Source organism: Electrona antarctica (assembly GCF_951216825.1).
Source record: "Electrona antarctica genome assembly, chromosome: 2".
Classification (NCBI taxonomy): Eukaryota; Metazoa; Chordata; class Actinopteri; order Myctophiformes; family Myctophidae; genus Electrona; species Electrona antarctica.
The window spans coordinates 43,512,455-43,526,385 of record NC_136807.1 but is presented as its reverse complement, the minus strand read 5'-3'; the positions used below and the strand labels follow the sequence as shown (position 1 = coordinate 43,526,385).

At 42.3% G+C, this 13,931-nt stretch overlaps 1 protein-coding gene across 2 annotated transcripts in view; it reads right to left on the bottom strand.

The window, feature by feature from the left end:
* The window catches only part of kif1b (kinesin family member 1B), a 100,230-nt gene that overhangs the window by 58,327 nt on the left and 27,972 nt on the right, over positions 1–13,931 (bottom strand). For both annotated transcript variants that reach the window (XM_079492548.1, XM_079492547.1), the window contains exons 3-10: positions 11,069–11,145; positions 10,298–10,477; positions 7,476–7,544; positions 5,518–5,696; positions 2,627–2,738; positions 999–1,076; positions 807–872; positions 51–126 (exon numbers count right to left, since the gene is read on the bottom strand). In XM_079492548.1, the coding sequence (XP_079348674.1) occupies positions 51–126; positions 807–872; positions 999–1,076; positions 2,627–2,738; positions 5,518–5,696; positions 7,476–7,544; positions 10,298–10,477; positions 11,069–11,145 (837 nt within the window). The remainder of the gene's footprint in view (positions 1–50; positions 127–806; positions 873–998; positions 1,077–2,626; positions 2,739–5,517; positions 5,697–7,475; positions 7,545–10,297; positions 10,478–11,068; positions 11,146–13,931) is intronic.

The following is a 13,931-nucleotide window of genomic DNA, read 5'->3' as shown; positions in this document are numbered from 1 at the left end:
AATGGATTTCCCACTGAAAAGTGAGTCGTTTTCTATGATTAATATCATACCAAGGTTCTCCCTCAGCAGCCATGTCAAAACAGAGTCTCTGTATGGGATGAAGTCGGTCTTCTTCTTCTTCTTGCTCTGCGATAAACAACATAACATGTTATCTTTGCTGTCTGGGAAGACAGCAACATTAACATTATTCATTCAATGTTCTCTGTGTTAGCACTGAAAATGACAAATGATCACTGACAATGATCATACATTAGTATGATGACAAATATCTCACATATAGCAGAAACAAGGTCATATAACTGATTTGATTACATTTAGTCCAAGCGCAAAGATTGTGCTTTTTGCTTATCCTTTTAATAAACACACTTTATTTTATTTTATTTTGTATTAAATTGCACAGCTTGTAGATCTGCTATGTTCGGTTAAGAGATATGGCGAAGAGGGGGGAAAAAAGAACGGACTAAGTATTCATTAATTTACTAAGGTTTAAGTCGTTTAATGTGGAAATGACACAGTGGCATGATCAACATTGCACAAGGATTATCAAATCTTCCTATGTTAATAGTTGAGCTGTCAGAGGGTTTACCTTGCTGATAGTGTTATCCTTTAGGTATGCATTATCGGGACAAGGGACAGAGAGAGAACACAAGGGCAGACAATATTACCGCATGCCAGTGACACACACAGATTCCTTGACAATACTGGGAGAAGAGGGAACAGTGGAGGAGAGAGGCTAAGAGAAGGAAGACCTATTAATACAGAGGGAGAGAAAGAGGAGAAACGGAGAGACAAGATGCACAACTCACCACTTCGGCCAAGGCAGATATAACCTTTCCTAATGTGGTCAGAGATTTGTTGATGTTCGCTCCCTCCTACAACAACAACACAGAATAAAGCAAATGTGAGTTATTCCTGAAGCTATCCCTTTTATTGTCGGCAATAATCCAGTTGGAAATCAGCTGAAAATCAGCATAAATGAGCCTTAAAGGGAGATGTACCTTTAGCCTGGTGCCCGTGGCTCCTGTAGAATCTGCTCGTTCACTTCCTGCCAGGTCTACGAGACTGATTTTACTGACCTGAAAAGTACAATACATTGATTTGTAACATGCACCAAACTAAAAACCAATATGTAAGATGCACCAATGAAGATGAACCAGGGATAATCACTGCCATCACAATCATTCACAGTTGCTAGACCATTATTCACACGGTGGCCATTTTATATTGAAATTGTATTTCTTTAGAGGATAGCCCCTTGAGTTGTATCAACTCGTTTTAGAGGGGGTCCTCTACGTCAAACCAACCCTGAGTATGACATGGCAGAATGGCCACCACGTACATATGGTCTATAGCAACTGGCCTTATGGGTTTTCTTGAACCGGTTATGAATTAATTCAAGCTTTTGAACAAATCAATCAATCCAAACCACCCCCCCCAAAAACTGTAAATCATTTCAACTATGTGAGTGCTACTGGGAAAATGAGACGTGACCCTGCGATAAAATCTGTATCTCACTACAATAGGCATTGTGTTTAGAATAACACAGTGGCTTTTGTTATCTCTACAATCAGAGGAAATGTGGGAAGCAAAATCCCAAAGGGACATTTATTTTCCTCAGATAACCACACTGACCAAGTCACACTAATGTCTAGACCTCAAACTCTGAGTTAAAAGAAGTGTTGTCAGTGGATAAAATAAATGTGCCCTCCCTAATTTTATCAGAGCAGAATGATTGGTCATGGTGTCATGATGTAATTAGTGTGACATCTTGTGCTACAATATACGTTTATGTAACCATGTGCAAGTTTATTTTCAGTATGAGCCCATTTTATGCTTTTTTATTTTTTGCCATTTCTCTTCTTTAGTTCCTATGGTAGTACACATGCTATAAATTATATATATACACCTATCCCCTTATTTGTTATATCGAGTGAATTTCCTGTTTTGCATTTTTAAACACAGCTCAGAAGTTGAAAGTAAAACATGGTGAGAACTCCCACAATAGTTTCTGAAGCGGGAGTTAAGACATGTGGAGAAGCTCAAGCCAAGTCTCAACAGCAGTGTTGTTTTCGTCGACTAAAACTAAGACGAAAAATGTTCGTCGACTACCTTTTTTCACTGACGAAAACTAAATGGAAACTAAATGAAAACTAAGCTATGATGACTAAAACTAAGACTAAATATATTGACAATTTCGTCAACAAATAAAAACTAGACTAAAATGTTAGGGAGGGAATAGTGGACAAGAGATCCAGTATAAGTCATTTACACTTGGTTACATGCTGAAAATAGCAGATCTACAAGCTCACAACGCGTCGCGCTGCGACGCGTTGTGAGCTTGTAGATCTGCTATTTTCAGCAAGTATAAAATCTGTCATTACGACAGCATCAAGGCCCACCAAAATACATTTTAGTCGACTAAATCAACTGTAGATTTAGTCGACTAAAATCTTATGACATTTAGTCGACTAAAACTAGACTAACACAAAAACATTCCAGGTGACTAAAATGTGACTAAAACTAAATTAAAACTATTCAAGAGACTATGACTAAAACTAAAATCAAAATTTGCTGCCAAAAACAACACTGCTCAACAGAAGGTAGCCTTTCCTTCTCCCTCTCTGACCTTTTCTGTGGTTTGGTCTGTCACACTGTCGTGTTTCTTCTGTGTGAAAACAATGGTGAAGACCGCATGGGACCTGCTGCTGGTCTCATTCATGTTGGTGGCGGCCACAGTTCTGTAGGTCAAAACAGAAAACACTTGTTGCCGTCTCCTTGTTTCTATGCTTTTCCATAAAAATCCATGCCCTGTTTTCTACTTTAAAATAGCCAGCCTACAAGCTGACAAGCCGTCACGCTGCCACATGTTGTTAGTTTGCAGATCAGCTATTTTTATTTTTATTTAAAGGTATATTCAGTGATTTCACTTAATTCAAATATCACTTATTTTTTGGATAATCCTCCCTACTATAAAGTGTGCTGACCATATAAGGAGTTCCTCCCTGTCCCCAGTGAGCCCCTGGGGTCAAAAAACCCTAGTTTCGGTTTGGGCTTTGGGTGGCAAAGCCTTCATCCAATCAGGATGAGAGGGGCCTTCCTCCAATCATGATCGAGTGGGGCGGGCATTGGTGCATGTGCTGTTGGTCTGTTGTACTTCCCCCACTGTAGAGCGTGTGCATGTGCACATCTTGTTACCGGGTGGACCGGGGTTTTTTCCAAATCACCCAAATCACTGAATGCTCCTTTAAGGATAGGATGGCAGTTTGAAAGTGGCGAAAGCTTGGGTTTTATAAATATTAACTAGTGAAAAGTATTAACAAGGAACTTGTGCGTGAATACCAATTACATCCATTGGAACACAGGTTCCGTTTCCCCATTTCCTGAAAAGCGCCTGTTGTCCCTGGGGAAAGGAACTGGTTGGAATAACGTGTTCCTCAACAGCAGGTTTTCGTCGACTAAAACTAAGACAAAAAATGTTCGTCAACTACCTTTTTTCACTGACGAAAACTAAATGGAAACTAAATAAAAACTAAGCTATGACTAAAACTGAGACTAAATATACTGACAATTTCGTCAACAAATAAAAACTAGACTAAAATGTTAAGAAGGGACTAGTGGACAAGAGATCCAGTACAAGTCATTTTACAATTTTGGTTGCTTGCTGAAAATAGCCGATCTACAAGCTCACAACGCGTCGCGCTGCGACGCGTTGTGAGCTTGTAGATCGGCTATTTTCAGCAAGTGTAAAAACAGTCATTTCGATGGCATCAAGGCCCACCAAAATACATTTTAGTCGACTAAATTAACTGTAGATTTAGTCGACTAAAATCTTATGACATTTAGTCGACTAAAACTAGACTAACACTAAATCATTCCAGGTGACTAAAATGTGACTAAAACTATATGAAAACTATTCAAAAGACTATGACTAAAACTAAAATCTAATTTTGCTGCCAAAAACAACACTGGTTCCTTCCACGTGCTACGTCCTACTGGGGAAACTCTCCTCTGATGAGAAGTAGTCTGCTCACTCCTCATGCATTGAAGGAAGCATGAGCTCAGTTCGGGGCTCTCCCCAGTTTGGCAGAGGGAGAGTAGCGCCCAGGATTACAGCTTAGGCATTATTGGCACTGGGTGAAAAAAAATGAGTCACAAAAATCGTGGGATAAAAAAAATATTACAATAAAATAAAAAGGAGTATTGACTGAATACTTGAATACTTTCAGGACACCAAGATGAGGTACAATGAAACTCAGGACTCATTTGAATCATCGTTTCTATTACAATTTCACTGGGGTGTAAAGTCTGTGTGAGACCAGGGAATCATACATAATATTATATTGTGAGGACACAAAACATAAATACATTTCACAGGGATTGCCACATGGGAGATATGGGCTTTATGCGACATGTTCTAGAAATAATCCCTCCGAGTCAGCATGGGAAGATTATGACTGGGTTGGTGGTGTCACACAAATTATTTCCGTATCTCTCTAGTTCTACCCTGGTTTAACCAGTCATTTATTTGTGCGTGTCCGGGTAAGCTCAGTCGAACACAAAGTCATGGGTTCGATCACGGGCCTGGGTATAGCGCAGCTTGGGTGCGGCAAGTCGTGCGGCAAGTACTGGGAGCTGATGTAGTGGGAGATTATGGTGCGCTCCGCTTCGGCAATCCATCTCCCAGTGGGTCTAGCGCAACGAAACGGGGATAGACTCTCGCGTTTCCGACAATAAGCCTCTCCGATCTACTACTTGCAGTATTTGTGCTTTTCTTTCCGTTTGTTATTTTATTTATGTTAAGTGGCCACAGTAAATATTTAAGCAAGAAACACACGTGTCTCGTGACCACAACCACAGAAATTCCGTTCAAAAAATAACCGGTCAACAGTGACAAAAATGCAGGTTAGATGATTCCCGATGATTCCAAACGCATCTGCAGCGTGTTATAAACACATGAGATTCATCATTATTCTATGCTATGCTATTAGGCTATTTATTTCTAATACAGGATGCAGGTGTTAACTTCCCACATCATTACCCCACTTTTCCCCCTCAAACGAAGGGTGGGCACTGGGCAGTCCACTCCGCTCGCACAGTGGAAGCAGTACTAGTCTAGAGATTATGTTCTAGCAGGTTTCAGTTCTAGGCCAACAGGTGTACTGTACCTGTGGGTCCAGAAATGGGATATTAATTAATTAACACGACTAGTAGCTACAGCCCGACCGATGCCAGATTTTTGTTATATCTAATACCTAATATCTTGTTAAAAAGAGCAAACCGCAATCCATCATTTATTAATCTAACTATTTAAGCACTGTTCAAAAGTTTTCATAAAAATAGCAGCTCAGGTGACACACTGTGATCTTGTAGATCTGTAAAGCGTGTCACATTTTTCACCTACAGGTACTGTATAAAGTCCGGGACGGTCAAATAATGTCCATTGGTCTGGCTCTAGAATGACCACCACCCCATCGTCCTCTCCACAGATCTCCGAGTCATCCCGAGGCCGGGGCTTACCTGGCCTTGTTGCCTGCATCCATGAGGTCAGCGATGTCTATATAGTTGGTGACGGCAAGCTTGGACAGGTCCTCCACGTAGGGACCCAACAGGGGGTGCTCTCGTACACGCAAGTTCCCTTTGTTCTTGGGGTTAAGCAAATCCCGAACTCTCTCGCAGTAGATCTCCATATAACTGACCTAGAAAGCACAGCATGAAGAATAGAGAACAGAGTTATGCTGCGAAGGCATGGACTTGGAACAGCACGCAGACTACATTTGTGTGGTTTTAAATCATGTAGGTCTGCTGCCGTGTAGAGTTATGCCAAGAGGAAGAAAGTACGGCTTCTTTGCAGTCTGCTGAGACCTTAAGAACTTCACAACCGCGGTGAAGCAATAGCAGGATATAATTATCCGGGATAACTTTTTACAACATACAAAATGTATGTGTTTATATGTACCGTAGGTGTATTTGGCATTCCTAGAATCTGTAAAAGTAGAATAGTGTAACTCCTCAAGTGTGGAACCTTCTCCCAGTTTCGGTCCAGGAAGCAGACTCCTTCACTAGGGTTAAAAGTAGGATAGAAGAGAACCCGGCTGTGGATCGAGGGTTTCCACGGTTTTCGTTGGAAACGGCTGCAGACCGTTATTATAGTTGTTGTTATTGTCATTATAGTTGATATTATTGTTGAGCATCTTTGTGTCCTCTCTCTCTCTCTCTCTCTACAGTCGAGGCAGAGCCTGGGACTGCTCGAGGTTTATTCCTGTTAAATGGGAAGTTTTCCTTGTCACTGCTGCCAAATGCTCGCCTAGTAGGGAAACAATGGGTCTCTGTTCGATGTGAAAAGCATCTTGAGACAACTTGCTGTGATTTAGCACTATAATAAAATGTAATTGTATTACTTTGGGGTAAAACATAAAAAGTATATATTATACTGCATTATTCAAACAAAGTGCATACAATATACTTTATTGCTGACTTTATAATACATTATAATAATGCATGTCATTATGCGGATGCATTCTGGTGACCTAACCTCCAATACATTGCCTGGGTATAATTACCAAACGGCATGAACAAAATAGCCAGCGCTCAAAATGTACATCATCTTAGATAAGAATCACCTAGCATTTCATTTTCATACTCAAATGTAGCTTTCAGCTTTGAGCAAACTAACATTTCGTCATAGTGCCGTTGCTAAGGAAACCCTAGAGCTCAGAAGCTGCAGGCAACGTGAGATTGAAGTATTATCAGAGTCAACAGAGCACCAAGACTTGAGGGTTCATATGAGAGAGAGAGAGAGAGAGAGAGAGAGAGAGAGAGAGAGAGAGAGAGAGAGAGAAGGGGTGAGAGAGAGAGAGAGAGAGAGAGAGAGAGAGAGAGAGAAGGGGTGAGAGAGAGAGAGAGAGAGAGAGAGAGAGAGAGAGAGAGAGAGAGAGAGAAAGGGAGAAAACAATGCAAGTGTGGGAAGTGGTGAGAAAGACCATTATAGAACCCACCCCCCAGGCAGTTAACAGCGCACCATGACTTTGGAGGGTTCATCAGAGACAGAACAAGGCAAGCTTAAAGCTTAATATAAGCTTGATTCATACTTGTATGTATGACAGTGTTGCACATCAAAAATAGTAGATGTACAACACGCCGCAACCACAAGCTCCACCCCCCTGGAAAATGGAAGTGAAACAACCGTTTCAGTTGCGCATGTGTGGGGGGGGGGGGGGGCGGCACTACAGCGCCAACAGCGGAAAAAGTAGGAGTATGACTCGGCCCTTAGTAGGAACAAACACAGAAGCACCTGGGAGGAAGTGGATAAAGAAAGGGGAGGAGCCAAACAGAGTTCCTGTTCCTACACAAAAAAGGAGGTGGTGTGCGTCAACACTTCTCCCAAGTGCGTTTATTAAGTGACAAGTGTGTTTACGGACCCCCCCCACACACACACACACACACAGCCCCACCCCCCCAGGCAGTGTGAAACTCACCTCTACCGAGTAGGAGAGCTCGCCTTTGTTGTTGTCTGCAGTGACTTTATCAAAAAGGTCTTCACAGAGCTGAGGGGCAGAGAGAAGACATTTTGACTGTCAATTAATTTCATTCGGGAAGGAAAAAAGGAGATGTAAAGGAAATGGGGGACATGAGATCAATGGATAACTTTATGAAGTTATGGATACATAATAAAGAGAAGTAAAAATTGGCGGATAATATTTTATATGACTTGTTATTCAGTCTCTTCATACGAAGTATAAAATAAACCAGAAGGCAGACATAAAGATAATGAGACATACAGGAGAGTAAAACTAGGAGTAAATATGAAGTGCTTGACATTAACTTTTTGAGGCACTTGTCCTTCGGACAAGTACATTTCCCATTCACATAAAAGTCACTTGTCCGGAGCACACGCAAATACTTTTTAAATCAACTAACTGTAAGTTGGTTTTGGTGAATACATGTTTGAATATTCTCAGTTTACAAGTTAATAGCCTTAGAATGTCTGTGATCTTACATACATTTCATGTATTCCAAATACACTGCCATACAGTAGGTCAGTCCTATGGTTAGCAGACTGACCAAATACACTGCCATAGGTCAGTCCTATGGTTAGCAGACTGACCAAATACACTGCCATAGGTCAGTCCTATGGTTAGCAGACTGACCAAATACACTGCCATAGGTCAGTCCTATGGTTAGCAGACTGACCAAATACACTGCCATAGGTCAGTCCTATGGTTAGCAGACTGAGTGTGATCAATTACCCCACACCTGTCAATTGTGTGCCCCATACGTTTGTGCTTAGGACGTTTTACTTTTACACGTTTTCTGCCAGAACTTTCAAATGGATATGAAACTAGAGGACAATATTTGAAGTCTTAGGAATGAATTACTGCACAACAACAGTATTATTAACAATATTGGAAAGGTGATTATTAGGACAGCCAGACAATAATGCCAGACAATATTGTTGGCTGCCAGGAGCGTCACAGAAAAAGTGAAACCAAGAGTCACTTGTCAAACGGACAACTAAAAATGTGATGCACTTGTCCGGCAAGATTTATTACTTGTCCCGGACAACAGGACAAGCCTTAATGTCAAGCCCTGAGTAAAGGAGCTAAAAACAACAGTAACACTAATAAACACAGGTTTAAATAAATGAAACACAAGTAAAACAAAATGGGATCCAGTGTCCAGTGAGTGTCTAAAGGGAGAGGCATATTAGAAATGGAAAATAATTTTAAAAACGTGTTTGGATGGTTTAATTAGAGTTGGCTGATATTTTGCAGTCTGAATCTGGTTCAAGGTGGTTTGTAAAAAAATAGGTTGAGTCTGATTTGTCTACTGAAAATAAGGCCAGGTTCACAGGCCCATAGGTTTGATGAAATTGGACATCCAATGATGCAATCTGCCTTAGATGAAGGTAAGAAGACATTTAAATATGTTATACAGAAATGTACCGCGACTACATTCATCTACCATATATTCATCATATATGGGAAACTGACAGCCCGGGGGCCATATGCGGCCCTAACCTTCACTTCATATGGCCCACAGGTTAATATCCGAACATTAAATGATTATTTTTTTTGTGGCTTTCGCCTTTATTTTATATTTTTATGGAGGGACAGACAGTAGGCCGGCAGGAAATGGGGAGAGAGATGGGGGAAGACATGCAGTAAAGGCCTTCGGGATCGGGAGTCAAACCCGCGGCACACTGCCAGACTGGATTACCAGCCAAGGTGCCTGGACCATTGAGCCATGGCCCAGGCCAATATCCGAATATTGATACATAATTATTTATTTCAGCTGTTACATGCATTGCATTTAAGTTCATAACGTTAACATAATTAACCTTTAACTAAATGCATTTGAAATTAAATAAATGTTACTTTTCAGGATTCCAATTCAAAAATAGCAGATCTACCAGCTCAAAACGCGTCACAGTGCGACGCGTTTTGAGCTTGTAGATCTGCTATTTTTGATACAACAGTTTATGCAATGTGGCCCTCTGGAGTGAGTGTGGAACTAGTGTGGCCCTCTGGAGTGAGTGTGGAACTAGTGTGGCCCTCTCCATCTTCAAAGTTGCCCACCCCTGATCTAGGCAAATGGCAGCCAAGAACATTCCAGTAAGCTCATCATCATCATCATCCTCAACATCCAGGCCATTGGTCGTCAACACCGTAACTCATTTGTGATGTGCTAATGCTGGAAGCTTAATTTCTTAATGCAGTATGCTCTCGGAGAAGCTTGCTTAGCTGCTCAGTTTTAAGCGGCAACCAATTATTGTAGATGACTAAACGCACACGAGACGTGGGCGGGAACCCCTTTTGGTGCATTATGTTATGCTTTAGCTATTGAAAAATAGCAGATCTACAAGCTCATAGCGCGCCACCGAGTGGCGCGCTATGAGCTTGTAGGTCTGCTATTTTTGAAAAATCGAAGAATGACTGCCATAGAAACATAGCTGAGTCTGAAGGGGTGGGTATTGAATGCAAGTGTCTGAAGGGATCTGAATGGGGTCATTCTGATTATTACAGTATGTGGTATTATTGGGTCAGCTGCTGATACACTCCTGGGCTGGAATCGTTGGTAGACCTACATCATACAGCCGTGTCTATTTGGGGTCATGCTAAAATACTTTCTTGCACACCTTACTGGTCATAGACACCATCAACTGCCAAATGACGACGTAATTAATAATTCAAGTTAAGCCTTTTCCTCTCTATAGAAACTGATTCCTCCTCCTTACTGGTAATAAACATTGATTTCAGGGAAGGTTCCTGTGCCTAAAAGGGGCCTATACAGTACTTACCATGGGAATGATTCCTTCTTGTCCCTCCTCCTGCTTGCCCATCATTGTGTAAGACTTGCCAGATCCCGTCTGTCCGTAAGCGAAAATGCAGACATTGTAGCCTTCAAAGGCATGCTGCAGCATTTCTTTGCCAATGTCATTGTACACCAGGTTCTGTGATGCAAAGCTGGGGTCCTCCGGCTGTGGGAAAGATGTACATGCATGATTAAATAAATATATATAGATGTATTGAACCCATTACAACTGGGAAAGCATCCGTGTCATTTTATACTTTGGCTATTGAAAAATATACAAACTCATCTGCTATTTATTTTTTTTAATGTGACAATTTGTGCAAATCCACATATTTTTAAAGTGAACATTATTAACTCTGGAACAAGGTATTTCGAGATCCGGAAGGGTAGCCAAAGACATGACATGACAGGATATAGCAACATGTGTTTTTCATAAAACCTTTAGGATTTAGAATACGTTTTTGGAATCGGCCTTTTCAAACTCAGTCAGTATTGTCAGGCGGTAGAGACGCTTGTTTAGAATCTGAACCCATTTTGACCTGAGATCAGATTCTAAAAATGTCTTCTACATCCTGACAGTTTTCTGAAAAAGCTATGTTTCCATGTCAGTCGTTCTTCGATTTTTCAAAAATAGCAGACCTACAAGCTCGTAGCGCGCCACTCACACATTTTTCAATAGCTAAAGCATAACATAATGCTTACACCAAAAGGGGTTCCCGCCAAAAATGGGTTAAATTGTGAATATGCAGAGGCTCACCGTAGTGTGTGACCAGTAGGAGTAGTCGAAGCTGAAGGACTTTGCTGGTTCCTTTGGTTGTTTGGGGTTCTGAATGACTGTTGGAGAAGAAACAGATACATGTTAACACTGACATTTGGCCATTGTGTGAAGAGAAGATAACGGCCACTTCCTTTTATTTCCAGTTTAACTTGGAGCACAATGTACAGTGATTTTGTGCCACCATAGGCGTTTCTTTTAGATAAAAAAAAAGGAGATCCAGGCACTTTATTCAACCAACGTTTTTCGAACTGTAACGGTCTTCATTTGTCATAGGCTTTTCTTTGTTTTATTATTTCAGTTTATTAAAGGATTAACATACATTGCCAGGATATGACACATTTAGTTGAAGATGAAATCTTTGAGAAAACATTATGCAACCACTGGATTTGTAAATGAGCCATAAATATAGTTCTATAGTTGTACATCATGGACAAATCACAACATGCCATTCAAACATGTCAGGTAAATATTGTCTATATAAATACTTCCTGTGCAGTGAATCACAGCACCGACACAGATAATATTTGGAACGAAAAGTGACACAGACCATTGACCAAATGCAAGCTTATACTTTTTTCCATCAGTGTCTCCCCTAAATGCATTATCATGACCAGCTACCACAGTATGATTTTTAGTAGGTGGACGCGAATAGGTCAAAACAGCAAAAGACCCCCCCTCAGTGAACACACCATCAGCTAGGATGCTACGGGAAAGACTGTCCGTGAATTGAAAGCCAACTAAGCATGCATGTGTGATTGTGTGTAATCACCATCTTCGTCCTTGATCTGTGTACTACAACAGCACTGCATATTAACCACTTAAACTATTTTAGAGACCCACAAGGTTCTACATACACTGTCACCAACTACTCCTCCGCCGCTCCTTTTCCCCCCTACACCAAATCTTTTCAGTGAACACATAGCCGATCTACAAGCGTGGCGCATTGCAAGCTTGTGGAATCTGTTTTTTCCGTGAAAACTTCAACCCAAAATAAGGGCGCTAGGGTTTGTGTGGTTTAGACAACAGAACAGTGATAGTTCATGGATGGTAAAGCATGTATACCCTTCCCTCCCTGGCCAACCAACCATCACCTGTTCTGTCCTCCGTGCATGCACATGACATGATGATGACGATGACACCACGACATTCCTGCTCTCCCCAGCCGTTCCCTATGGCCCACACAGACATTTCTTAATGAACAACAATCTGCAGCCATGTCTGGCATGTCATCCCTTTCAAGCATGCTCGCTGGTCCCACCGACACAGATGTCCCAGCTTTCCACACCAAGAGCATGGCTAAGCCTTTGCGGTGGTATCGGCAACAGGGGGGAACAGGGAAAGGAAAGGGGAGACGCACACAGCCAAAGGAATGACTGTACTCTAAGGGCTTTCCAGACTTTAGTTGTCCCCCCCCCCCCCCCCCCCCCCACCCACCACATACAGTACACACTCAACACCCATATCCCTTGACAGTACTGTGCCCGAGTTGGCTAAAGCTGCCTTGCACTCGGGCCAATTCAAAGAGCTGGCCGGGGCCAGCCAGACAAATGCATACCTCCACCATCAGAGCAGAAGGGGGTGGCGTAGGAGGAGGAGATGGAGTGGAAGGGTGAGTGGAAAAAAAAGGAACAGACATGGCTGAAGTAACGGGCGTGCCCAGGACATAGCAACCATCTAAACAGACCAGCAATAGAAACCCAGGGAAAAACCCCACAGCCCAATTTACATGTGGGAATCAAATCACAGCTATGGCAACTAAGCGAGGGCATTTTACAGCCTTTTCAGCGCTTTCCAACATAATCTCTGAAATCACATCCTCAAAGCAATAATTAGCTCTTACATATGCAAATGTCCTGCATCGTCAAAGGACCAATTAAGCGCAGGTCTGTGGCTCCCTCCTTGAGCTAAAGGGGGGCTCGAGAGCATTTTGCAAAGAGATGCCTTCTTGTGTAGAGTGAGTGTCTGTGTGTGTGTGTGTGTGTGTGTGTGTGTGTGTGTGTGTGTGTGTGTGTGTGTGTGTGTGTGTGTGTGAGTGTGTGAGTGTGCGTGCGTGCGTGCGTGTGTTTTCAGAGGATTTCAACGCACTGATCAATAATGCAGCGGATGCGGAGAGCAGGGGATTGCATATCGCCCTCCATGGGTCACATGCTGACAGAGAAGCACAGTGTGTCCTCAGAAACCTGAATGCCAACTGCTGCTCCAGTTTGAATATGTGATGAACAACATGGCAGCTGCTGCGACGAAATTCTAATCTTGGTAGGAAGCTATAATGCAACCTGGCGCAGGTAAAAAAACCCTGTATTTACACCCCCACCAAGTGGTGCGGCAACTCCATTTTGGGCACTGGAAGAGGAGACAGATAGACAAGGAGAGAAGGGGGCGGGGGTCTATATAAAGCACCATTTCACCTCTGACCCCCCTCTAAAGGGAAACTGGAGCGAGGGGGTGAGGTAGAAGTGTAGTACTTATGTTACTAACGCCCTTATTCCCCTTTCCAGGAACAATCCACATTAATGAGAGAGCAGGGCTATCTAAGCTCTGTTCCGTCGCTCAGCAGTGGAACCTGGCTGATGATCAGATAGGTTTCCTGTGCCAGCAGCATAGATGGGGACATGAAGGACACTGGGTTGACCATGACACTGGGCCAGTTGGTACACTGTACAGTATGCCCACGACAAGTTAAACTAACAATAGGACACAGGGCTACGGGCCAATACAGCATGACATGAGCTTCAATATCTTGGAACACATTTTGTGCGGTCCACTCCTGACCCAGTATTACGTTCAAAGTTGCGGGGGAGGCAAGAAGTGGAACGAAGGAACTGGGGGTTTATTTTTTTAG